This window comes from Aulonocara stuartgranti (genome assembly GCF_965226115.1).
Source record: "Aulonocara stuartgranti genome assembly, chromosome: 10".
In the NCBI taxonomy this organism is placed as follows: Eukaryota; Metazoa; Chordata; class Actinopteri; order Cichliformes; family Cichlidae; genus Aulonocara; species Aulonocara stuartgranti.
In genome coordinates, this window is record NC_138946.1 from 7704459 (window position 1) to 7730732 (window position 26274).

Consider the following 26274-nt stretch of genomic DNA (forward strand, 5'->3'; position numbering starts at 1 on the left):
CATCTATTGAATCAAGACTTGACTTAAACAGAACCTGTCTGGCAAAGTTAGGGACATCACCAATTTAGAAAGGGTTACAAATCCATTTCCAAGGCTTTGAGACTCCAGCGAAACAAATTGAGAGCCATTATATACAAATGGAGAAAACTTGGAACAGTGGTGAATCTTCCAAGGAGTAGCCAACATAATCAATGACTCATCCAGGAGGTTACAAAAGCAGTTCTTAGTGAAGGGTGGCACAACCAGTTATTAGGTTTAGGGGAAATTACTTTTTCACATAGGGACAGGTAGGTTTCCATAGCTTTTTTTTGGATTAATTCAAGTTATCTTTGTCTATCAATAAAATTTCTTTGATGATCTGAAACATGTTAGTGTGCCAAAAAGGGGGGGGGGGGGGGGGGGGATTCTTGATAATCGCAATATTTACAGTATATTTACAGTAAGTTACACCCCACATGCACATTAGCCAGTGTGCAGCCTATCCGGTTGTTCAGTGATGACGCGACGAATCCTACTTCCGGGTCTAAAGTAAGAATAATAATAAGAAAACGACATTGCTCATTTGCAGACAACGCTTCCTTTTATTACATGTGATGTTTGTGTCCTTATTTGATGTGAAACAGCCACAGGAAACTATATTTTAAGAAATCCACTATAAATGCTGAAGAAACTGTGGGAAGCAGGTGAGTACAGGTACACACACACAGTATAAAACTGATGAACATATTTGTGATTGGCCACAGACAACTGAGATTTCCTGTTAGCTTGCTTCACTTTAGGCTCAAAGTGTTCACAGCACACCGTGGTCAGCGCCATGTAGGCTTCGGGACGTGCTCTGATTCAAGAGTTATTCAAACTTCTTCAGGTGGTTGTAGAGAGACTGGACGTATGTAAACACACACATGGGGTCTGGCTTGTCCCCCATCTCCAGCATGTCGTCCACCTCGATCAGACGCAGACAGTCAGCCTGCTCTCTGAAACAGAAATAAAGGTGAATAAAACAGAAAGCAGTTCAATAAGCAATAAATGTATTTGCATATGAACAAAAACTAAAACAGCCGCTCTTTTTTTTAAAGCACATCCAAATGTGTACGACTGTAGATTATTATGTTTTATGAGCAAATCAATGCAACGTAAAATAGGAGTAAACTAGTGGCTGTTGTTGCCAGTGTCATGTTTACATAGTTCAAAGTTGTTTAGGATGTAAGCAAACAAAAGAACCCTCTCATGTAATTTTTTTAAAGAGTTAATAAATGTAATGAATAAATCTCCAGTGGCCACACCTTTGACAGTGCTGTTATTCAAAGGGTGATCTTCACTACACAAACAAAGTTAATGATTTATCAATTATTATTAATTTCATGACTAAACTATCAATTAGTGATGAAAGATTAATCTATTTGTTTGGGTATTAAATTTTCCCTTCTTTTTCTTGTAACAGTCATGCTAATGCTGAAAGTGATGTTGAAACAGGAAGTACTAGTGGGATTCTTGAGAGAGGATGCTTCACTATGGTAACCAAGGAAACAAGCCCACAAAATAAGTGGAAAAGGTTACATTTTAACCAAAACCATGAACGTCCTTTTAGTGCTTAAACTGATACATTTATCTTCTTCTTTCAGCTGCTCTCTTTTAGGGCTTGCTACATCATCTGCCTCCATCCCAACTTGTCCCACTGACCCCGCCGTCTGTCTCCAGACTCTTTCCTGTCACTGGTGCTCAGTATGAACCTGCCTGTGTTTGAATCATTATTAACTGACAAATTAGACACTTAGCAATTAGCACTGTGTTTGAAAACATTAGCAAAACAAAGCAATCACCGCTATGATTTCCTATTGGAGCCATGCTACGTAAATGAAATAAGTCAAATTTAAAAAAAAAATACATAGAAATTTTTTTTAAAAAGCATTTTTGTGAAAAATTAAAACGTGTAATCTCTGGGTTTAACATGATTAATTTAAGAACTATATCCTGGAGGATTTTTAGATGATAAAAACTGTAATGGCGGCACGGTGGTTAGCACTGTTGCCGCACAGCAAGAAGGTCCTGAGTTCAATTCCACCATCAGGCCGGGGTCTTTCTGTGTGGAGTTTGCATGTTCTCCCCGTGTCTGCGTGGGTTCTCTCCGGGTACTCCGGCTTCCTCCCACCGTCCAAAGACATGCAGCTTGTGGGGATAGGTTAATTGGATAATCCAAATTGCCACTAGGTGTGAATGTGCGAGTGAATGTGAGTGTGAATGGTTGTCTGTCCCTGTGTGTTGGCCCTGCGACAGACTGGCGACCTGTCCAGGGTGTACCCCGCCTCTCGCCCTATGACAGCTGGGATTGGCTCCCGCGACCCTGAAAAGGATAAGCGGAAGCGAATGGATGGATGGATGGATGGAAAAACTGTAATCCAGAAATCATTTTTAGAGTGATATTCATTGAGAATAAGGTTATACATTTATGGGGGGGAAAGTCCAATATTCACTGAGACTCTTTGAATTTACTTCTCACATGTAAGGCTTTAAAATTCCAATCTCCCTTGTGTTTTCTCACAAATTTATGACTTTATATTTCCAAATATATCAAACTTTTTTCCCTTAATTATTTTAATCCAGTAAAACCTGAACTGAATTGGCAGAAAATTGTAATTTTGTTTATCAAGCCTTCTGTAAGTATCAGAATGCATATATTAGTTTTAATTTTTGTAATAATTGCTATAGCCAACCACTTGGGCAATTTATTCCTCACAGTTTTTAAATCTTAAACAAACCAAAGTAGGTTAGAGTTAAAAATTACACTGATGATGTAACGTTCTCATAAATTCATGCATCAAACACGATACACTTGACGTTACAGGGTTAAACCTGGTAAATTTAGTTTTTTGTTGCAAGAGTGTCACCTCTCCTGGCTTCAGCAATTTATTATTCCACCTAAAACAGACCTTTTATCACACTGCACAGTCACTCAGTGGCTCTTCGAGCCAGCTTACTCTGCGGTGGTGAAGGCCAGCTCCAAGTTGTGTTTGCGGTTTGAAGAGTCCAGAGAGTTGTAGTCAAACTCCAGAGGGAAGAAGGAATGGACCAGGGCGCAGAAGGCCATCCCATCGCTCCAGCTGGACGAGAAGTTCTGAATGTCTATGTTCTGAGAGAAAAACAGTCATGTGTTTCTTTTTCATTTATTTATTCACTCAGAGCAAAGCTGGCAATATTCACTAATACACAGTATCTCTTCCTGATGAAATTACCAGCCAGAAAGCTCAAGAGGTGAAGACCGCCCGTCCATAAAGTTCAATCTTTGCTTTGCTATGAACCTCTTTATGGATACAGCTTATTAACCAAGCTTTCTAGCGGTAGCTGATAACTTAGCACGCAACCTGAAAAAGACTTCATGTTGGCAAATCGAATGAGTCCAGAGTGCAGCAGCCAGAGGTCAACCACTGGTTTGCCAGATCCCATTCTGACGCCTTGAGATTGGTGTTTTCAGATCAGTGCTGAAAGCAGTGTCTTTACTGTCTTTAACTGATGTTTTGCAGATATGTGACCACTAACCATGTGACGTTAACTTGTCCACCATTGTAAAACTCACAGTGACAGTGTAAGACCAAGTGACAAGAAAAATTGCCAACCAACTAAGTGATAGGCGGAGGTTGATGCAAAAATGATTGCCAAAGCCTCTGTCACACAGATCTATAGATTAGCCCCCAACCATCTGGAAACTCCTGTTGCTAGCGAAAGGTATGTATTCTCCAACTGGCTGGCAAAAATGACTGCAGTCATAGTTTGAATGGAAGTGATGGACGTCTCTAAAACACCGTCTAGCTACACTCCAAGCTGTAGTGAAACTTGAAAAAGTGCAACACAGACCAAAAACGCAGACAATTTGCCTTCCAAGTAAAAGCTCCACCTTTTGAAACATGTTGGTCGCAGCACTAAAGTGAAACTTTTATTTTGAAGGTGAACCTTCTTGATTTACGGTTTGCATTGCACTATTTCAAGTTTTACTATTGCTCAGCTACTTGTTAGTAAGTATTTGCAGACAAACACAAAAAAACTAAAGACATCAGGGGCAATCTGGTCGCAATTAATACAACCACTAGGAAGATTTTTGTGAAAGACCTTCTTTGAACCTAGTTTCACCCAGTGAGAGCCAGAAACCTCCAGGAAATATTGTCAACCTATCAGGGAATATACACATTTTTCCACAGCACCAGTGATTGTATCACATCTAAAAAAAAAAAAAGGGCTTCCCATTGAACTTTGTGATTTCCTTCCTCTTTGGAGCTAAGAGTCCACCCAAACACAAGAGATATCAATGGAAAGACCAGGATGTCTTCTATTTATTCGATCAGGACTTATTAGGATAGCTCAAATAAGTCAAAAGATATAGACCAAAAACAAATGTCCATTACAGAGGACATAAATGAATCGGCTGGTTCTCAGGAGGATATGGCGGGCAACTCTGGAACAACCTCAGTGAGACTAAAACTTATCTCCCCCTGGTGGCTGTTAAAAAGAATGCAGGTTCAAGGCATTTCCACAGATCCATCTTTTCCATCTATCTTTTAGATGTCTGTCGTCCAGAAACCAGTGGGTGACATCATGGTGACTACACCCATCCTTTATATACAGTCTGTGGAAATAACCATCAGATACAGTACTGGAGCAGAATGGTAGTTTTATACCTTTATTTTTCCCCCCAGCTGTCACAAACAATGAAGCTATTCAAATGTTCAAGTTTTAAAAATAATGATAGAAAAATTAGTTTTAGAGCTACTAACTGGAAGAGAACAGAAATGTATATCCAGCTTGTCATACCTGATAGCCAATGGTTTTGGAGCGACACCACTCCAAGAGGATCTGTTTTATACCACTGGCACTGGACACGCCAAAGCTCTGAGACCGCTTCAGTTTAGGCTTCGAGTCTTTTGGCCTGTTGGAGACAAACACAGCTTATTTTATGGCAGAATAAAGAGTGACAAAAGGTGAAAAAGCAGAACTTATTTTGTATTCTGTTACTTTATAGGCTCTGAGTTCATCCTCTCAAACAAGGCTCGCTTTGCTTGAGCGCCATTGGAGCGTGGAAGCATTTGGGACTTCATCACGTCCTGCTTAAAGTCGCCCCCCACTGGCTTGTTCGCTCTCCTGTGGAGAAACAGCGGACAACAACACGAAACATCAGGATGGAGTTGGATGAAGTTTGACTGAAGCAGCCATTCAGATTAATCAGGGCTGTTGATCAAAACTTACTTCTCCAAATTAGGTGAGAAGCCAGATTTTATGATTGATTTGGAGGGAAGTAATTTTTCTGTAAAAAAAAAGGGGGGGGGGGGTGGCAACAAGTGATGAGTAGGCATAACCAGAGAGAACTCACAAGCTTCTTTTATCTGTTTTAATAGGCCTGAAGAAGCTTTACCTGCAGACTGAGGGAAGCTCACACTTCTCTTTAAACTGGGGCTGGGTGTCTTAAGTACTGGCACTAAATTGAAAACAAGAGTCAAGAGTTAAAGGAAGATACAACATAAAAATAAATAACAGGTAATAATAACTGTAAAAATAATGGAAATAGGAACAGATGAGAAGCAGACGGCCTCGGTCAGACTCACCACGTTTAAAGGGATACTCTCCAGGTTTCACTGCAGCGTCCTGTGAAGCTGAAAGGCTTGAAGACTGAACCGTTAAAGCAGACGAAGAAGACTCCGTGTTGGGTTTGGTCATGGCAGAGAGAGGCGAGTGGGGCTTGGCTTCACTGGTGTCTAAAGAGGAGATGAAATAAAGCGTGTTTTAAAAATAGGGGGCCAAACAAAACACCGTTGCTGATACTTCGGCAGTGCACGCACCACGTCTAAATGGATATTCGCAGCGCTTTATCGTCGGTGACTCTGGCATCGAAGGGTTTGGCGCTGAAACCGCTTTGGGATCAGATTTAGATGAAGCAGGAGTGTCAGAGCTGCTTTTGGTTAACACTGTGAGAGGAAGATGGGGGAGAGTCTGAGACACAGAGGCTGACTGATCCTGGGATGCCTGGGGCCTTTGTTCCTTCGCTCCACCTGCACAGATGGAGATGATACAGCATTAAAACAGGAAAGAACCTAAATCACTAAAAAACCTAAAGTGTAAAACACTTAAAGACACTTCTCCACTGTTGGGTTCACAATGGAAAAAAAAGTCAAGACTAGGTTTTCCTGAACCCACACAGAGCCCTGATCCAGGCCTGACCACAAGCTTTAAAGAGGAAAGTTTTCATTCTAATCTTAAAAGCAGTGTTTTGCATTTTTCCCTCTGAAAGCAACTGAAACCGTTAATCAAAATAGTTGCTGAATAAATGTTTGTCAATCAGCTAATTAATAAACTAATTGCTAAAGTTTTAATACAAATATGTTACCTTGAAATCAAAATGATTTAACAAACATGACATCTTCTTTCTGTAGAAATGTTTTAGACATAATTGTAAAATATGTAATTCAGACAAAAACTAACTCTTACTTGTGACATTGTAGCATATGCAGGAAAATGTTAGCGAAAAAAATATGTTCACAGTAAAAATATGTCTACATATTATGACGGTAAAAATTAAAATGATGTCTTGTTTCTTAATTTACAGCCACTAACTGTTTCTACTACGGAGATCTACTGTTTTGGATTTTACAGTTTATTTCTGCTGCCATTTTAAAGTTTTTTAACAAACTTTTTTTTACAGTGTCGGAGCTGGCTGTGTTAAAATATGTTCAGAGTTTCTGTGTGAAATCATCTGTAAGCACCACATTTTTGATGATCCTTTTCATATTTTGCATGCTGTAAGTGTGATACAGATTCTCTGCTGCAGGAACATTTTTTACTACAGCTGTTCCTGAATGTACCCAGGACTGAGCGTAAACTTAGAGGAGATCCTGCTTTTGCTGTAGCAGCTCCAAAACTGTGGAACAATCTCCCTTTAGAGATTAGACAGGCCTCCTCTCTGCCTGTTTTTAAATCACTCCTGACCCCTGACACCATGTGAGATGTTGGTTTTAGTTTTAGTTTTATTTTAGTTGAATCTATGTTGCTCTATCTTGTTTTTTAATATAGGGCTGTTTTAATTTTTCATGTATTAGGTGTTTTATTTATTTATTTTTGCTGTTTTCTGTTATTCTATTGTTTTTAACTTATTTTCTGTACAGCACTTTGGTCCTGTGCTGGGTATTTTAAAGTGCTTTATAAATAAAATTGGATTGGATTGCATTGGATTGGATTTACCTGATGATCTATAATTTACTATCTAAATAAAAGGAAGTCGTGTGGTTAAGCTACAGCAGCGCAAACTGGCACTGATGTTATTTCGCTTATATTTCGCTTCAAGCTCTAACGAACGTAACAAGGTGGAAACATCAGCATGTTTGTTGGCATACCATCATAAAAAGGGGGAAACTATTTTTTGTCAATTATTTAATTAAGTTTTGTGCTAATGCTAGCTATTACCTTTGGATACTTCATGCTAGACTCTAGCATGAAGTATCCAAAGGTAATAGCTAGCAGCGTGTATTGCTCTAGCAGCTAGAGCAATACACACTGAGTAGCTTTCAGTGTTAAATTGAATGATTACCTCTAAACAGCTGTCCTGTTAGAAATAAATGGCAGCAGTGAGAGTAGAATAAATAGATCAAAAGATTAAAGGTATTCTGCAGTGCTGCTCTCTTGCTGTTCTTCTCTCTCCATCACCCTTTGCTGTCTCATTCTTATTTTTAAAATCTTTTTTGGGTATCTTTATCCCCTGCTCCTCTGATGATGTGTCTGACTGAAGTAGGCAACACTCAGCAGGCCAATTTTGAGCACATGAACGATGAAATTACACATAGAGCGCTCAGAGCCTGGAACAGAAAGCGTACCCGTTGTCTCTTAGTGTGACTTTAGGTTTTGTCGAGCCAAGAAAAAAAAGAATGGATTTGTTGAAAGTACTGCACCTCTCTGTCACAGTATAGGGGTGCAAAGATCGTCTGATACTGCTGACACGGATGCTGCCTCACTCTGTTTTCCTCACTTTGTCGTAGGTGAGTTTGTTTTCGCTGATGAAATCATAACTAAGCTAAAAAAAAAAGGTGGATTTTGTAACCAACAGAAAGTTAAATTGATCCAGGAGTTTGCTGAATACCTACGGACCGTGAAAAAAGACGCCACCTCGTCAATGAATTAAAACTAAAGAACTAAAAATGACTTCATGTGTTTATTTTGCACTTCATATATTTCATGGTATCAGCTAAATTGTATATCTTGAATGACAGGTGAACTTCTGCTCTCTGTATTTAAAATCAAGGCCACTTATGCATAGACATTTTCATATTTAATTGAGGACTAAATTCCTCCAGGCGCCCTGACCTGATACTTTTTGTATTATAAGGTGTGTCCATGTCCTGAAGGTTAGCATCCTAACAAATAATCATAAAGAGAAACTAACTGACCTCTTATAAAAGGATATTCTCCGGCTTCGCCTGCTGCTTTAGGTGCTGCAGACTGAGTGGGTTTAGCTGCCTCTGAACTGGCTCTAGTTGTCATGGCCGTCACCGGAAGATGAGGCTGGGGTTCATCAGCATCTGAAAAAGAAATAATCCAAAGTCCAAATGGAAGTGATGGCTTTTGTTGTAGTTTGTTGTTGTTGTCAGTAGTGTTCGGTTCACAACAGCAGTCGTCTCAAGGTGCTTTTTACTGTAAGGTAAATTGTCTAGTCTACAATATTAGACAGGTTCCCCACATGGAACTTCAGAGTTGGCTTTTGACACTGAAAAAAAAACAAAAATTGTGCATTTACAGTTGCCATGCCATGCTAAGGATTTGTTTGATAGCACTCATCTCATACTCAAAACAAGACGAAAATCCAAGAAACTCAGTGAAGATCGAAGAAGGAGAATTGTAGATTTACACAAGCTGGGAAGGTCTCTTTGATTAATTTCTAAACAACTGCAGATTCCAAGGTTATTAGTTCAAAAATTCTATATAAATTATATGGATGTCCCACCAATGTGCCGAGAGAGAGGAAATTGGTTAGGATGTTCATGAACAAGCCAGGAACCACCAAGGCTCAAGCCTGCCATGAACATGAAACTGTTGGAATACCAGCACCTCTGTCCACAGTGAAACGGTGCAGAGAAAGAAGCCTCTGCTCCAAAAACGATTCCTTCAAGCTTGACCCAAATCTGCAGCTGCCCACGTCAAAAAGCCAACTGACTTCTGAAGAAACGTTTTATGGTCAGATGAGGCAAAGATTAAGCTATCTGGCCACAATGACAAAGAAAGGGTGAAGTTTACAAACCTAAGAATACCGTACCAACTTTCAAGCATGGTGGTGGTAGCATCATGCTCTGGGGCTATTTTGCTGCCAGAGGCACTGGTACATTATAAACAGTGGATGGAATAAGAAAAAAGCAAAACTACCTCAAAATAATTCAACTTCACCTCAAATAAACAGCTGTATAGTTGAAACTGAGTGTTCCAACAAGACAATGATCCCAAGCACACATTAGAGCTGGTTAGCTAAGATTGAGTTCCTTGAATGGCCTCGCCAAAGATCAACCTCAACCTATTGAACATTTGTGGACTATGCTTAAAGACAAAGTCGATCGTGGGAAATCAACCAATTTAAATGAATTTTACCAAAAAGAGGGGTCAAATATTCAGTCGTGAATGTAAAGAAGCTTGATGGATATCAAAAGCAACGTGCATTTAACCAAATATTAGTGAGCATGTATGTATAAATAAAAGAACAGATAAAAAAGAAACAGCACTAAAAAACACAAATCACCATGACTTTCTTCCCCAAGATTAGTGTACATAAACTTCTGATCACAACTGTAAATACAATCCACTGCAGTGCACAGTTTTACAGCTCAGTTTTAATGCCAATATAAATATCTGCAAGCGCAAACAACATCTGGGTTTTATGGCATGAAATAAGATGGAATAAGTATAACCAGTGAGAGGAAATGCATTTTAAAATGGGATATTTTGGATTCTGTGAGGTATATACAAAACACTGCAAGCAAAATACAGAAAAATATTTGGTTTTGTGGATATCATTTCGGGTTTTTTAGACTTGCATGCATTTACTTTGTTCCCTGGTATTATTCAACATCAGTGTAGCAGATGAAACATAAAAGCTCAAGTTTGAGCTGAAGATCACTTTAAATGTCTTTCTGTAAATCCAACCATAAAGGACATGAACTGACCGGGCCTGCTGGGCGTTTCCACAGATGAAGACTCTGAGGTCGGTTTGGTGATGGCGGTCAGAGCTCGGTGGGACTGAGGAGCAGCTTCTGCAGTCTGGGTTACATCAGGGTCTGCAGAGAACACGAACCCAACAATGAAACCAGCTTGAAGAGTAAAATGTCTGGATGTGCAGGTGAAGCTGCCTACCTTCCTGTTTCTCTTGCGCGGTGGTGGCTACATGAGCGATATTCTTCTCCCCTCTTGCTTCAGTTCCCTGTTTAGGTGAGGCAAAGAAGTCAAAACACCCACTTCTTTTATTTGGATGAACAATTATAAACTAACATTATCATTACTGAGGATTTTTTGATGATTAAAGCATTTTCAGGGTTCAATGATCACTTTGAGGGAACGTCCAATAAAATCATCGTTGCTTCATGTGGCTGTGTTTGTAAGAGTGGAGATATTGGACATTAGCATTTTGGAAAGCATGAGGGGGTGGGATGAGGAGCAAATGAGTCGATCATTTGCATGTTAAACAAGTTATGCAACATATACAGTGTTTATATTGTGTTTATACATTTGCGTTGGTAACTTTATTCACTGGACCTCTCACAGTTTGCTTTTGTTGTGCACAGCTAAAATTAATTTTAGACCTTTATCACTCATCGCAAACTTGTTTGTGTGTGTGCGTGTCTGTGCTCACTTCTCTGGATGTGTGATCTTCAGCTGTTAACGGCTGACAGCTTCTCCTTTAATGACAGCTGTGGCCAACAAACCCGTGTTCCCACTGAGAGGCTATTTTAGATTTTGCAATCAGCCCCTTTGCAAGAGTTTCCGCTGCACTCTTCTTACGTCCCAATATAGCCCCAAATGGATGCTTTGGAAACCAGAGTTAGGTTGAGCAGCTTCAACAGCACCTAAGTATATCAGCACAAAGCTTTGGCCTGTATTCAGTCCACCTCCCACCCCGGAGCCTTTTGCTTTCCAGAGACGAGCAGTGCTCATAGCACAGCGTATATATCCAGTCTGTCATCGAGAGGGAGATTAGCACCATGATCATCTGAAGGCTCCACAGTAGCTGATGTCTGACTCCATCTGACCCTCGATAGTATCTGCAACCTCTAAATGGGTTTACACCCAACAACCTCCTTCTTAGAAACATGCTTTGGTTAGATACCAACACACAAACACAGTGGTGGCTATCCCTTACAACAAAGAAAATAAAATTATAGGTTCAAACCTCCTGGTCAGCTTGGGCTCAAGTTTGCAGGGGGTGCTCTGGCTTCCTCCCCGAGCCCAGTGATTTACCTGAATTAGCTGAAGGTGTGGATGTGAGCATGAATATCTGTCTGTCTCTGTGTTAGCCCTGTGATGGACTGGTGACCTGTCCAGAGTGCACTACACCTCTCAAACAGTCTCAAGTGGGATGGGCTCCAGCCCCCTGAAAACCTAGCTCTAGAAAAATTAACAAGATGGATGAATGGATGCAAGCAATCAAGCTAATGCACTTTTCTTAACGATAGATTATAACTCCCTTCTGGAGTTCCACTCAGCTCTATATAGCATTTTAACTTCTTTGACCTCATTGTTTTGGTTTAATAACCTTTTGATGTTCTCTTTAGTTCCATGTATCAGTCACTTCATTTTCAACGTGCAGTGAGAGTTACTAACAAGCTGATTCATGCAAAGCATTTTAAAAAGTATTTATTAAGTGTGTGTTTAGATTCTTCAGATATCTTCCAGTCGTGTTGTTTCCAGTCTGCCGGGTGTTTATAGGTATTATTTAAGAAGTTGAAGTTGAGTATGAACATCTGGTGTTGACAGCAGAGATTTCCTGCTGGTCACTAAAGACACTACATCTTAAGGCATGTGGCTCTGGCAATAAACAATAACTACTTGAATGACAGCCACTGTTTTCGAGTACAGTCTCTCATCCGAGCGTCCATGGAGCCAGATTTATTTTATCCAGTCCTACTAACTGTTTATCCTGGATAATATGAAGAGTGACGGCAGATCAAGCAAGTTAAGAAGCCATCTCTGAGGCTGAAAAAAGAAGACTAAGTTGAAAGAGGCTGAAAACTGCAGGTCCTCTAGTGGCCACTTGGGGTTGCCTCCAAAAGGAAGTGAAACCCCATCAATCTCTTTACATCAGAAATAAATAGTCTGGTGCAAAAGAAGGGTTTGATGTTTATAGCTAATTTTAGCTAACTTTACTGGGGGGGATTTTCTTTGAATAATGAGGCTTAACATTAGGGGCGTGGCCACCTTTATTGACACTGACACTTTGTTATTGACTGCTGCCACTTCTGGTAAAAAAATTCCACATAACAGCCCCCCAAAAATGCGGTAAGTCTGCATATCCATATCCAGAACACAGTGAGTGATTTACCGTTAGTTACTTCCATCTTTTATATACAGTCTCTTTGTTAAAGTTGAAAATGATGGAGTAAAGAATCATGTGAGATCATTTAAAAACTTGGGGGGGGGGGGGGGGGGGGTGAACTGCTGTGTGTTAGACTAGTGGGGGATCAATGTTTGGGAAAAGACCAGGTGACCTCAGCAAACAGAAATGCTGGCAGGGCGAGCACTTTGGCGGGACAGCTGGTTGTCTCTCTCAGGGTTTGTGCTGGGGGAGAGTTTATCCGACAGGGATATAGATGCAATTCAACTTTCCATTAGGAGATCTGAGACTTGGACTGGCGGGGAAACAAGGTTCCTGAGTGGTTAGAGGATGTGGATTTATTTATACACCTGTCATCAGAGTGTGCATGTGAGTTATATCGAACAATCCCCCCTCGTACGTGCACCGAGGCCGCCGTTGGAAGCGTGTCGTGCAGCGTGCCATTCTTATTTGTGCCCTTTTCATTAAATCCGCTTCGCCCTTGATTGTGCATCAAGCGATCACTTCAGCGTGATTCTCTTGCTTGCATGTTTGCTGGTGCTTATGTGTGCTAGAAAGTTGCAGTTGTTGGTGAGCATGCAGAAGCTCAGAAGAGCTGCAGCTCTCTTTTGAATCGCAAAGCCAAAAATACACTTGCCCTTTGGAGGACCTGCTCTTATAAAAGCGGGTCATGAGGATGAGAAGGCTGAGAATGGGGGGTGGGGGAGAGGGTAAGTGTGTGTGTTTGTGGTGGGGTTAGTTTCAAAAAGGATGATTACACAGAATCTCATTAGTGCTTAAATTAAACTGAATGGTATTACTCTGTTATTACTGGACTATTAACATGAACTTATTATGCTTTTTCTAAACTTCTGTCATATGTGTTTATACATATAGTAATAAAGTTTTAAATACTGAGATCAGTGAATGTAAATGTAACCCCTGTGAGTGAAAAGCTCAGGCTTCAATCTGCTCCAAATACTCAATTTCAGGCTGTTTTTTTCTACTCTTGGCTCTCTGTGATATCAGTGACGATGGATGTCCTAATATGGTCATCCCAGATACACAGCTCTGGCTCCAGCTTTTCTAATCTTTTGTTTGTGAGGGACAGCCAATCAGAAGAAAGCTTAATTCAACAGGATCAATTCAATGGCTACACCAAAGCCCTGTATAAGATAAACCAGGATTAATTGAACTCTTTCCCCCTTAAAGACACCTTAGTATATAATCAGTGATAACCACTAGACCTCTGTCCTCTTTACAGTGTAGAGGGCTTACTATAGATCCCTCAGCTGTGTCCTCTTCATGAACAGAGATCAGGTAGACTTACTTCATCTGTTCTTTTAAGGGTTATTTGTTTTCAACACCTGGAAAGGAGCAGTTTTCATGATGCAGTCATGGCTGCATAAAATGATTGTACACAAATGTGATTTCTGTTAAGAAGCATCCAGTTAAGAGGGATGTTGCAGCAATGCAAAAAGAATTTTGGAAGCAGCTCAGAGCATTCATGTGGAGAGAGTTTGCTTAACAGCGATGCTGGACGGGGTCAGGCGTGCCTGTCGTTGAGTTCGTCGGTGCCCTCCAACACTAAAAGCTGTCATTTGTGAAGGCAGGTGGCATATAATCGCATTTCAGATGGTTATTTTACTACAGCCTTAAAATACAAAAGCAGATTGGGGGTTTTTCAGTTTGTCTTTGCCAGTTTTTCTTATTTTAATTTGATGTATGTGTGTTTGTGTGTCAAGGTTAATATTCCTGAAAAAAAAAAAATTTAACTTTGGAGGTCAACCCCAAAGGGTCACACTCCACCTCTGGTGAATTTCCACACACATGGAGAGGAGTTGTCCAGCTAACAAACAGATAACAGAACCCATCACCCAACCTTGTTGGTGGAGATACTACAATTGTTGCTGCTCTATAACCTGTATGAATGTGAAGAACCTTTAGGCTAGGGACACATTTCTTGGTTCTAGAAGCGTCTTAATTTGCGACTGGAGTCACCTAATCACCTGTCAGCAGGGTGACAAGTGATGCAGGCTGTAGCATGCAGGTAAACAGTCTATGTGGAGAGAGAGAAAAGAGAACTATCCTTGAAATCCTGGCTACGCTATATGACAAAGTTTATCTGGATGTGTAAACAATAAGTAGATTAAAGAAAAAAGCATCAGGCTTTTTGATTTTATGTTTTTGAAGTCTTCACACTCACAAACGTACCCCTAAAGTCTTCTGTGGTTCCCTCATGTTGTTCTTTTTAATCATCTGAGACCACTGCCACTGCTAATTACTGATCTTACAGGGTTGGACATATTCTACTACGTATTTCTTTATTCAGTGGAAATACAGGCTGAATACTCACATTAATCTCAGCATTTCTCTTTGCTCTCCATGGAGGAGGGGCTGGGGTAGCAGCTTGGCTCGATCCTCCACTGAGCCCAGACGCTTCGTAGGACATGGCCTGACCCGGCTGGTTGTTTTCAGAGTTAAACAGACCCTTCTGCTCCTCCTGGCTCTTGGATTGAATTTGTATATGGCCGTTCTCTAGTCTTTGCTCCTTGCTCTTCCCTTTCGCCTCAGTCTTCACCCCTGAGAGACCCTCCACCAGGTGGCTGAGGGCCTCCAGCTTGGCCCTGAGCTGCAGGTTCTCCTCCTGGAGTCTGGTAACTGCCTCAGCCAAAGGTCCATTGGAAATGCACATTTCCTCAATCCTCTGCTCAATGCGATGCTTGAAAGCACTAACGTCCACGTGCACCTCCCTTACAGCGGCTTCTAGCGTGGCCTCGAAGTGAACGAGAGCCTCGTTCATCACTGCCTCCTGACCCCGCTCTGTAGCTTCATCCATGGTTTCTTCAGCAACCCTCAACGCCCCTTAGTTTCAATCCAGAAACAGGGCCTCAGCAAAAATCTCTAAAGCAAACCTTCAACTTCTACCCTATCCCCTCAAATTAAACCAATCGAATAAGTCTGCACTCTCTTCTCACTCCTAAAAGTGTTTCAAGGACATCCGACGTTTTCCATTAAAGTTTTTCCAGTAAAGTCACAGGACGTTTCAAAAGGAGGTCGCAGACAGACTCCTTTGACCGCAACTCACTGAAGTCCCATCAAGCTCCATGGAGGATTTCTCTCAACATGCGTGTTCTCTTACTCTTCCCTCTCATCTGGCCAAAGCAAGAGCAGAGAGTTGTTATTTATAAGTCATGGAAAACTCGTGCACAATGACATCTTGGAAAAAGAGATTATGTGCTGCACGGGCAGATCGTTTTCTCAGTGCGCGTAGGAGATGATCAAATTAACCTTTCAAAGGAATTCAGTTGAAGTGGCAAATGATTTTCTGCCACCCTCCTCCGTGGCAGGGCATCTACTACTGAATTTTCCTGGACGTTTTACCCTCCCCGCTGGCCCTGCTGCCCAGCGTGGTGTATGAGCTAAAATGTGCCTCTTCAGATTGGGAGCAACAGGTTTGTGTGTTTATTTTGGGACATAAAGGGGACGGGAAAACATGAAACAGGAGGAGGGGCCAGAATTGTTCAAGTGTTTTGTCTCTGGGGGGGTTGGCGGTGCTGGTGGGGGTGATCACCGTCCTCATTGGTACATTTTTAAGCTTTATGAAATCATAGTTACTTTACAGTAAATGAAAAATGAAAGGATAAGTCACAAGTAATTTTATAATTTATGCTTATATATTGTATAATGTAGCTGATATGAGATAAATGCAACATTTTTTAAAAATGTTTAGTCACAATGAGCAATATCCCTTAAACAGCATGAGCTTACAGCTAGAAACTCATCAGGGTTTTTTTGCCTACGCTAAAATAGCTTTTTGAATTTTGTGACTTTTTCTGTGTAAACAACTTGCTCAGACTAAACCTGTCTTTCTGACATTTGAGCGTTCTGCAGTTTTTATGCTATGTTGGCAAAAAATATCAAATATAACTGTCACGCTGTCCTTCCACTGATAGCTTCATTAGTGTAAATGACATTTTCTGGTGGTGTAATATCAGTTGTTTTTAGAAAGAAGAGAAATAAATATGCACATTACTGCACTTTGAACTGTGTTTTTTTTTTTTTTTTTATTATTATATTGTATGTAATTGACTGTTTTTGTTTTTATTTGTCTTCATCGGTGGAATTTATGGGCTGATCCAGCCTGTACAAATACAACCTCATACTACCTCAAACTTCATCTTTTTGTTTGCCATCCCTTCAGATATCAGAAACAGTATACGAAAAAGAACTAAAAGACTCCTGAATCAAAATCTGTGACAGAAACAGTAAGTGCGATCAATTTCTAACCAAAAAAAAAATACGTAATTTTTTTTAAGCCTAATTTAAGTTCAAACTCAACAACTAAAATAAAAAATAAATAAATCATATTTTACCCACAGTTCCATAGATGCAGATTTTATGTCACAGTAAACTTCAAATTAAACTCATTTTAGAAAATGTCCGAAAATCATTTAAAATTACTTATATAAAAAAGGGCAATTTCTTATGGTATTCTGTTAAAATATCTTTGATTTCTTAACAGTGGTAAATGACTTTAAATGTAACTTAATCTCCATAGCCCCCACATGTAAAGAAGCATATAAAATATGCTTTATTTTAAAGAAGTCCAGCTTTAATGCCTTAATGTAGCCTCTACAGTGCAACTCCAGCAGCTCAGCTTGAGCCAGCAGCACCTCTGGGTGGCCATAATTTTACACTACAACAACATAACCAAGAATGGGCAGAAGTAATGTCCAATAAATAAAAAAATAAAGCAGAGACTTGTTCAAAACAGTCTACCAAATCAAATTTATTGAATTTTAAAGGGGTGCTCTGAATTCACAAGCTGCAACAATACATGACTCCTCATATTATCTCATAAAACACTCCAGTCTCATTTTCAGATAGGAAATGTCCTCAACCCCCCCCCCAAAAACAAAAAAACGAACGGTCACACTACAAAAAAGAAAGGACAGATACATCAATCCTGATATACATGTATGAAAAATTAGAATGTTATCAAAAATAATGCAGGGCAGGAAGTGTTAAAGGTTGTGAAAGTGCTGCATTTAAGTCAATCAGGAAGGGCCAGTGATATGGACAGAAAGATTTCAATCCAAACTTCTAAAACAGACACATCTCGCTAAATCGATGAAAACACTGCAAACAAACTTAAGCCTATGAGAGACATTTGAATGGTTCAAGTACTAATGAAATACTATAAAATGCAAAATATTAGAATATTTATTACATAAATGCCATAATTTCAGCAGGATCAAATAAAGTGTACTGAAGACATGTCTATATACGTGTGGTGGTTTGTTTCAGATTGTTTAAAGTATGCTCTTCCATATTTTCTGTCATCTATTTTCTTTGCTCTTAACATGATCAAAGTTTGAATAATTATGTATAACAGGATCAGTTTTGCTTTAAACATTTGGTTTTAAAATGTTTTTTTTCCACACCTGGCTGTGTATGATCTCATTGGTGGACATCCCTAATATGGTAAGTAAAGAAGCCCCACCCACTTGTGGGAGGGGAAAAGTTCATTTTAAGGGGCAGGAAGTATCACTGCTCAAGAGCCAAGTATACAGCATATACTAATTATTTTGAACCCTGAATCATGCAAAGTAACTTGAGAAAAACATAAGAATAGAAATACAGACGAGCATCACAGGCCAACTTTATACCTTCTGAAATCTTGCTTCTATTAGATATGTCTTAATGATTGCTGTGAAGACCAAAAAAAACTGAAATATAATTTCTCTTTGAGGATGACAACAACAAACATGACAAATACAGCCACAACCTGTAAACACTGCCTGCCATCTTAGCTCTTTTTTTAACTGAGTTTTTATGGGTGTCACAAATAGATTTTTCACAAGGCACTGGAGACCAGGTTTGGTTCACTGTCCACAGATCAAAATCAGTACCAGCAACACAGTTTTCCTTTTTGCAGTGCTCAATATTCTAACCCATTCAGTATCTTTATGGTTAAATATATTTTATTGACATCTCATCAGAAGAAACAGCAAAATATTGTTTTCTAATGTTAAATTTACTCCCAAATCCAGCACACATAATCTTCATCTAAATTGACGAGAATATTTGGTTAGAATTTAAAAACCCATCGTAGCTTTTAAACCAACAGTTTATTTTAAACCTCCTCCAGCTCCAGTCAGAAACAGAAGGTTTAAACCTGATATATGGATATGTGAGACTAAAGAAAGCAGCAAACTACCACATCCTCTGTCACAAGACCTGAAGAGACCCCACTGTCCTCATTTGTATTTCAAGAATCCACAACTTTGACCTTTAAATAACATAAACATGACAGTAACATAGAAATTGGCCGCTAAATTCTCTCTTTAAATAACAAATTAGTAGCCAAAGCTAAATTATTAGCATGGAAACTTAACAGTTTGCGAAAAGACATTTAAGGGCTAACTTGAAGCTTCAATCACTCACAGTCTACAGCCACTCAATATTATAGCACTGTTGTGTATGTTAAATGATTAACATGGAGTATTCTGTCTCTAACAACAACATTTAAAAAAAAAAAAGAAAAAGGCAGCTATTACTCAGCATTATGTAGGACTTTGTTAGCTTTTATCAACACTGGCTTATGCTAGCATAAGAACATTAGCCTAAGCCAGTATTTGCCTATGCTATTACTAGCTTATAGTGGTTTATGCTAGCATTACTTTAAAAAAGCATTAGCCTATGCTAGTGTTAAGCTATGCTACCCCTAGCATACAACGGCTTATGCTAGCATTATTTTATAGCAGTGTTTGTGTATATTAACTTGAAATCATGCTTACCATCTGCTGCCACCAGCTTATAGTGCATTCCATTGTACTTTAAAATTAGAAGTCAGAATTTTCAGCTGGCCACAGCACCCTGACATCACATTATCAACTTGAAAAGTCTGAGCAGCCCCAACAGGGCTGACTTTATCCAGGGGAATGTAAAAAGTGATAAAACTATGAAACTTTTAATGTGCACTGCCACTAAATAAATCATATGCAGAGCACTGCTCAAACTGTATGCATGCAAGTACAGCAGTGGTACATTTCCCTGTATTGCTATTGAAGCATGATTCTACCTTACCAAGGAGCAACACAAATCCTTTTTTTTTTTCTTGCTGTTATGACTTTACTACTGGAAATGACATCACTCCCAGCTCAGACTTCCAAGACAATAGAACGCACTATACTGGTATTAGCCTATGCTACCACTAGCTTAGACGAGTGTTAGCCTATGCTAGCATTAGCCTGGTCCAATGGATCCAGTGTTGTTCAAAGGTGGATTAAATGACCATATTCCCAGTTTAACCATAGAACAGGTGTTCCAAGGTTAAAATACAACCTTACATATAAGAAGTTAATATGATTTTCGTATTAATGCGTCCAAACATAACATTAGCAATGACTTTTCAGCCACTGTGCTAAAAAGATAAAGCACATTGCTCCCAAAAGGTCTAGGGTCACTTCAAAATGCTTTTGTCTTTGAAACAAAGTACCTTTGTTGAGAATCTTTAGGCTGCAGTCGCAAAACAGCCAAAGAGAAATAGCTTTCTTCTGAAACACCTCAAGAGTCAATTGATTCACAGTTTGTATAAAACAGAAAAGCTGAAAAAAGCTGCCTTGAACAGAACAGAAACAGTGAAAAAGTTGTGGGAAAGCAAGAGGACAAGTACATCAGTGTCTAGTTTGATGAACAGAAACGTCTTGCTTATGTAATTATCAAGGAGATTAAAATGATAAAAACCTTGCAGTTACACTGAAGTAGAATTATTAAAGCAATGCCTGGTGATTGCACTGAATTTTGCCCAGAGGTTAGGCATGCAATACCCTTAACTCGGGGATAACCACTTTGATTTCAAGCAGATTGCACCTGGTGGGAGGCATCTATTAAACATAATTAATAATTTATGACTAATGGGGGTCAATTGTGCTTTTCCTGATTTTCTGTCATAACAATGGTGCTCATGTTAAATGTCGTTCAGACATTTTTTTTTTTAAATTTACCCTTGAATGTTACAGAACAAGGATGATTTTGAACCGTGAATCATGCAAAGCTACTATGGTGGAGCCCATGAATAAAACTATGGAGCTAAAAATTAGCTTTTCCCTTAATTAACAAACTGATCCCAAACTTCTGTCCACTTTGTGTCAACGCAGAGGCTTTCCTCCAGTACATCCCAGTGTTGGTGAGCTTATAGAGAGGACGACAAAATGGGAGGTTAGTTAGGTTTTTAGTTGGGGTGACATGTGGGTAACTTTAAGCCATTAAGACAAGACTGAAAAGAATCTGACTATAGTTACTGCAATCAGTCTTTGGTTTACCAACCCTTAGAAGCTGAACTATCACAAGCCATGTCAGGAGGCATAAATATGAGAAAAATCTGAAAGGAAAACTGATGCTTTGAAAAATATCACATAGAAATAAACAGCACACTGTGATCCTCTTCAGAATCAGTCTCATAGCTTCGTCATCTTACAGTAAACCTCGACATTACACACACGGTTTCCTAACAAGTTCATCAAACCCTGAGCAAAGAGGATGAATTCATGGTCTTCTATAATCAGAGCGTACTTAGTGATAGATGTAGAAAGATATGCATTTAAACTACTCATGATTTCATGTGGCAGTGATGCTCTCAAGCAATGAAAGTAATGTGGCTTGTTGTCACCTGGCTATGAAAAAACAAAAATAAATGAGCCAATAGGGGATGAAAAACGGTTAAAGGATTTGAGGTTTTGAAATTGGGGTCAGTTTTATATAAGGATACTGGAATGTTTATATATTTTAATTTTTTAACATTTTAAAACATCTTTCCCACGCTTTCAAAACTAAGACTGAATTTTATTAGTGAAGCCACTAAACTTCAACATCCTGTTAGCAGAGAGGCCAAATCCAGGCCAAAAAAAAAGCTTCAGAGCAATCTTCTAAAAGTCCTCTTAGGAAAAAGTCAACAAGATGGCATTTATGCAAGCTATGAAGACAGGCTCAACTTTAGGGTATCACACAAAAACCCCAAACAAACAAAAAAAAGCACACACTTTCCCACAGCAAATTCTTTCTGTTCCGTCCCCTCCTCCAAGCACAAGAAAACAAATGTACCTGTCAGTTTTTTCCACTACATTTCGCGGAGGGTGAGGTCACGCTGGCTGAAGACTTGAGATATTTAATCTCAACTGCACAGCCTTCAGAGTGGACAAGCAATGGATGGGCCTGACAGCAGAGGGCGGCAGAGAAGAGGTGAGGGCTCATTGTGCTCCGCTAGCTTCACAGAAAACCAAGAGATGGGGCTGAGTTAAAATAAATGAAAGGAGCAGAAACAGTGGGACAGTAACTTTAAGTAGAGTGGAACTTATTGATTATAACTGCAGTGAAAGTGGAGACTTTAAACCAGCTGTTAGACTCAAGCCCAGTTTATTAATCTCAATCTCAGAGGTCATCCCAGAAGCAGACCAGACACTGAGGACATTTAAGTGGGGAAGAAGATAGTCCACTGAGACGCGTCTTCTTCAGCGTAGGGTGCTGAAACAACAACGTCCTATTATTAACACCTCCTTGCAGTGTAAGAGACTAGATGCACTCCATTTTTTTGTGCGTGAGAGTTGTAAAGTTCTGAAACCTGAATCTGGGATAAAAACATTCACAATTCTGAACTGTAGTTCTGTCTTTAGCATGAATATAAACACCTTGTGTGTAAATACATGCTGAGAAGCGCGGTTTTACTTGCATAGAGTTAAGGTAGCCCAGACTCACTGCCTTAACTGGGGATGGATCTGATTTTTTTGGGATTTGGAGAATGTTTAAACCCTCTACATGTATGTACAAAAAAAAAAAAAAAAAAAAAACAGCTGATAAACTGATATCGTAATTCCTTTAATACTATTAGAATCATCAAAAGAGAAAGTGAGAGAAATTCAGCTGAAAGATGCAGAAAAGCAACACAAAGAGCGAGGAATGTTTGCAGTAACAAAAGCACCCTGACGCACTCCAGCCAACCTCGACAAACAAGCCCATCATTCAGCTGCCCGGCTCGCCTCCTCTTACCCAAACTGCTGCTCAGCTAACAGGCTTCTTCTTTAACTCCCCCCTTCACAACAAGTTGTGATGATCAGACTCACAGAGGGAAAATATTTGAGCTGTCATGCAGAATGTGTTTCTAACACGAGCAGTCACTTTGATCCCATCAATAATCTGGGCAAAAGAGTTCAGAAGCTTTCTGTGCTCCAACTTGTACTACTGTTACATTATGTTTTATCATTTATACAACAGCTTGGCGGAAGCTGCCAAAAAGAGGGAGACAACAATTTAGATTTTTAAGCAAAGACACAAAAACTCTGGATTAACATAAGGCGGTTTGCTTCATGCCTGTTAGCTGTAAGCTGCGCGACGTTCCATTTAAATGGATTTTTAGTGAGTTTTGATTCAGCTCTAATGTGTCCATGTGCACTAAAACAAACTAACAATGAATATGAAGTTATTTTTAATCGTTACGCAATTATAAATAAATAAAAAAATTAAAACTAAGACTCAGTAATAAGACTGAAATGTAGAGCAGAGATAAACACAGATTCCTAGAAAACTGTGCAAAGAGCACATCATATGAGGGATGGGTGAGCTTGATATGACCTGATGTTAGTTCAGTTATACATGCACCAACATTTGTTTTGCATAGACTGAATTTACAGGAAACAAAAAAAGGACATTTAATGCATAATACGCAGAATTCTTTGTTTTCTGATTTGATTAATTCGTAAGAAGTTTCATTTCTTTCATAATAACTGGAATTTTGCACAATAAAATGATCCTCTCTATTCTAGTCAAGATATATATTTAATTTAAGTGATAGTTAATGTAACTCTAAAAACCCCTATGTGATGAGTGCAACCCCTGATACACAAGTGCATATAAATAATCTGAAGTATTTGTTTGATTATTTGTGGTTTGTTTGGCCCGATGAGCCACACCCCTCCATTTATCACTCTGACCTTGCCCCTGAGTTCAGCTGGGAGCCGCTTGACCTTCACCGGGCCTCATGGTACCTTCCACATCACGCCATCAGACTGGACTGAGTGACGTTTAGAGGCAAAAAACAGAAGCATTGAACAGAAGCCCCCACCCCCCAAAGAAACCATACCTGGCATAAAGTTCACTGGTCTAATCTTACTGTTCACCTCGGTTGGGGCTTGTTTCTATTTTTTTTTTTTTTTTTTAATCACTCACTGGAAGTCCTTTCCTGTCCACTCACACCTTACCGTCAACCTCAAGGTGAACAAACGTCAGGTTTTCTTTTGAATTGATCCAACTTTTGTGTCAAGAATCATAACTGGTGAGAAGAGCAGGATGTGTAGCAACAAGGGAAAAATGTCCCAAAAGGATCCTTAGTTTGAACCCATTTTTTTTAAAGTTCTTGTTTACCTCTCATTTGGTTATTTCCTGTTTTACTTCCTCTCCCGTCTACCCCTTTTCACCCCCCACAGCCAACCCTCGCGTCACAAAATTATCAAGCTACAAGCTGAGAGCTCCTGCTGTCGCAATCTTGGTATTTTAAAACCAGATGTGATGAGAGAGCGGCGGAGCAAGTGATCACATCCTGGATAATCCTTCTTTCAGGCCCTTAGATTGACTATAAAATTTGACCCTGAAACTAGCGCTTGAGCCCATAAAGTCGTCAGGAAAGCATTGCGGTCGAAGAGAAAGTGAGGTGAGGGCTAATCCCTCCCTCCAAGTCTTTCTGCACCCAGAAAAGTCGTCTCCTGGTGGCCAATTAAAGACGGTGTGGTACTTTAGTGCTGGCGTCACTTATGTGGTCGATGCTCCCCATTTTAACTGAGAATACAAAACAAAAGTTAAGCAGTTACAGTTTGGATCCACTGCAGGAGAGCCACCACACATCGAGGAGGAACAAGTAGAAGTATCCAGAATTTAAATTTAGGAAAAACTCCATGAGAAGATGACCTCGACCAAATTTAAACCAGGTATGATTTTTTTTTTTTAATTTTATCTGCCTAGGAGCTGAACTTCACACCTAAGAAAAAATTATTTCAGGGCAAGACATTACAATATTACTGTTTTCTTTAAAAAAAAAAAAAAAAAAAAAAAAAAAAAAACCCTGTGTGAGAGAGGCCATTTCTTAATCAATCATGGTGTCAAAAATAGTTCCCTACAGATAATGGAAAACTATAAACCTGAAAATGAAGGGTGGAAACACTGATGAAAATAAGAGTGTAGGTAATTGCGTGCACTATGAGAAACTGGTGAAAAGTCAGAGGCTATCACATTAACCAGGTAACGATGTAACTGCTTGGTGACGCGTATTCCTCATTTCCTATCTCTGCTAATACTGCCTGAACTTCCATGCCGCCCACCACAGGCCCCAATCCTTGTCACCAGCGTGACAAATAAAATGATCTGAAAAGAAATCCAACTATCTGACATGTTACTCTTAAATGAAAACCAGCCATAACACCCACAAACATACACTGTAACAGGACTTTCCAATCAGCAGCTGTAAACAGTAGGAGTAAGGATCGTATCTCCTCTTTAGTTTCTGGTACGTTTACTCCACATTTCACTTGCAGTGCAGCAAACATGATCTTTTTTTTTTCCTCCTTTTTTCAGTGCTGTAAATGTATTCAGACACAGTGAAGCACTTCAGCGAGATCCAGGTCAGAGTCACATCCCAAAAAAATTAAAATCACTAAACTTCAGTAGTAGAGTTAGATTGGAGGTGGAGAGGTCCACGTAGGCAGAGGAGTTGGTTGAAGTGTGCGGAAAATGCCCGGGAGTTGTGGAACGAGAGCAGGCAGTCCTGGTGTACTACAGTACGATGGTTGGGCTGAGCGTTAGTAGCTGAGTGTGTGGCTAGAGCAAGCGGTCGTGGTCCGTGTATCAATCATCTTTTGAACTGTCAGTGACAGCGGCGGTGTCGGCCGTGGGAGACGAGGCTGGGCTGCGGCTGCGCTGGTAAAGACGGTAGCCCTTTCGGCACAGTAGGACGAACCAGTAGACCTGCGGCGCCAAGATGCACGAGTTGCCCAGGTTGGCAGACAGCGGCAGGTGGAAGGGCACGCTGTAGAGAGGGATGCTGTAGTGACGGCCGTACATCCAGTACATGAACGGGAAGAGGGCGATGCGGCACATGAAGAAGGTGAAGAGGACCATCCCGCCATTGAGCTTGTGCAGCCAGGAGTCCTGGAGGCTGAGCTGGAGGAGAGAAAAGAGAAAAAAGGGAATTGCAGATGAAGAGATGCGTTCAGAGAGCACAGCGAAAACACATTTTCCAAACTACAACTGTTTTTTGATGACTCATCCACACATATACATTTGGGTCTGTAAAAAGCAGACCTGTACTCCAATGTGAGGCCAGAGATCTATTAGAGATTACCCCAACTTCCTCCCACAGTCCAAAGACATGCATGTCAGGTTAACAGGCATTTCTAACTGGAGACGCACTGATCTGATGTGGTGGTCTGATCCTGACTCACAAAGCTTAGTGACAACGAGCTGATCCACACCTGATCCGTTCATTTCAGTCGCTTTATGACTTCGCAGGCGGCCACCTGCTGGTGTTGGCCAGAGGGGCCGATGGCGCGATATGGCAGCCTCACTTCTGTCAGTCTATCCCAGGGTAGCTGCCTCCACCAGTGTGTGAATGAACAGTGGAATTGTAAAGCGCTTTGGGTGCCTTGAAAAGCGCTATATAAATCCAATCCATTATTATTATTATCACA

General features: G+C 40.1%; 2 protein-coding genes across 8 annotated transcripts in view; both read right to left on the reverse strand.

The window, feature by feature from the left end:
- Nucleotides 1-558: 558 nt before the first annotated feature.
- On the reverse strand, nt 559-19430 carry LOC309715918 (uncharacterized protein). Of its 4 annotated transcripts, none has more exons than XM_082549409.1 (13): nt 19342-19430; nt 14895-15693; nt 10366-10432; nt 10179-10289; nt 8418-8549; nt 5823-6032; nt 5589-5738; nt 5399-5461; nt 5233-5290; nt 5002-5127; nt 4801-4915; nt 2976-3127; nt 559-974 (listed from the first exon to the last, which is right to left on the reverse strand). In XM_082549409.1, exons 2-13 carry the CDS (start codon nt 15375-15377, stop codon nt 848-850), a joined length of 1794 nt encoding a protein of 597 aa, XP_082405535.1. In that variant the 5' UTR covers nt 15378-15693; nt 19342-19430; the 3' UTR covers nt 559-847. The 4 variants fall into 4 exon arrangements, with proteins under 4 accessions (XP_082405535.1, XP_082405533.1, XP_082405534.1 ...); XM_082549407.1 differs by lacking the exon at nt 559-974 and adding an exon at nt 1717-2341; XM_082549408.1 differs by lacking the exons at nt 559-974; nt 19342-19430 and adding exons at nt 1717-2341; nt 15830-16097.
- The window catches only part of tlcd3a (TLC domain containing 3A), a 75727-nt gene continuing 66767 nt past the window's right edge, over nt 17315-26274 (reverse strand). For all 4 annotated transcript variants that reach the window (XM_082549429.1, XM_082549428.1, XM_082549430.1 and 1 more), the window contains one exon: nt 17315-25747. In XM_082549429.1, the coding sequence (XP_082405555.1) occupies nt 25433-25747 (315 nt within the window). In that variant the 3' untranslated portion in view covers nt 17315-25432. The remainder of the gene's footprint in view (nt 25748-26274) is intronic.

Coding starts and splice junctions, on each gene's coding strand:
- LOC309715918 (XM_082549407.1), bottom strand. CDS start 15,377: ATGGATGAAGCTACAGAGCGGGGTCAGGAGGCAGTGATGAACGAGGCT. Junction 10,290..10,365: donor CGCGCAAGAGAAACAGGAAG/GTAGGCAGCTTC, acceptor TGTTCTCTGCAG/ACCCTGATGTAACCCAGACT. Junction 3,128..4,800: donor CCAAAACCATTGGCTATCAG/GTATGACAAGCT, acceptor TTTTTCTCTCAG/AACATAGACATTCAGAACTT.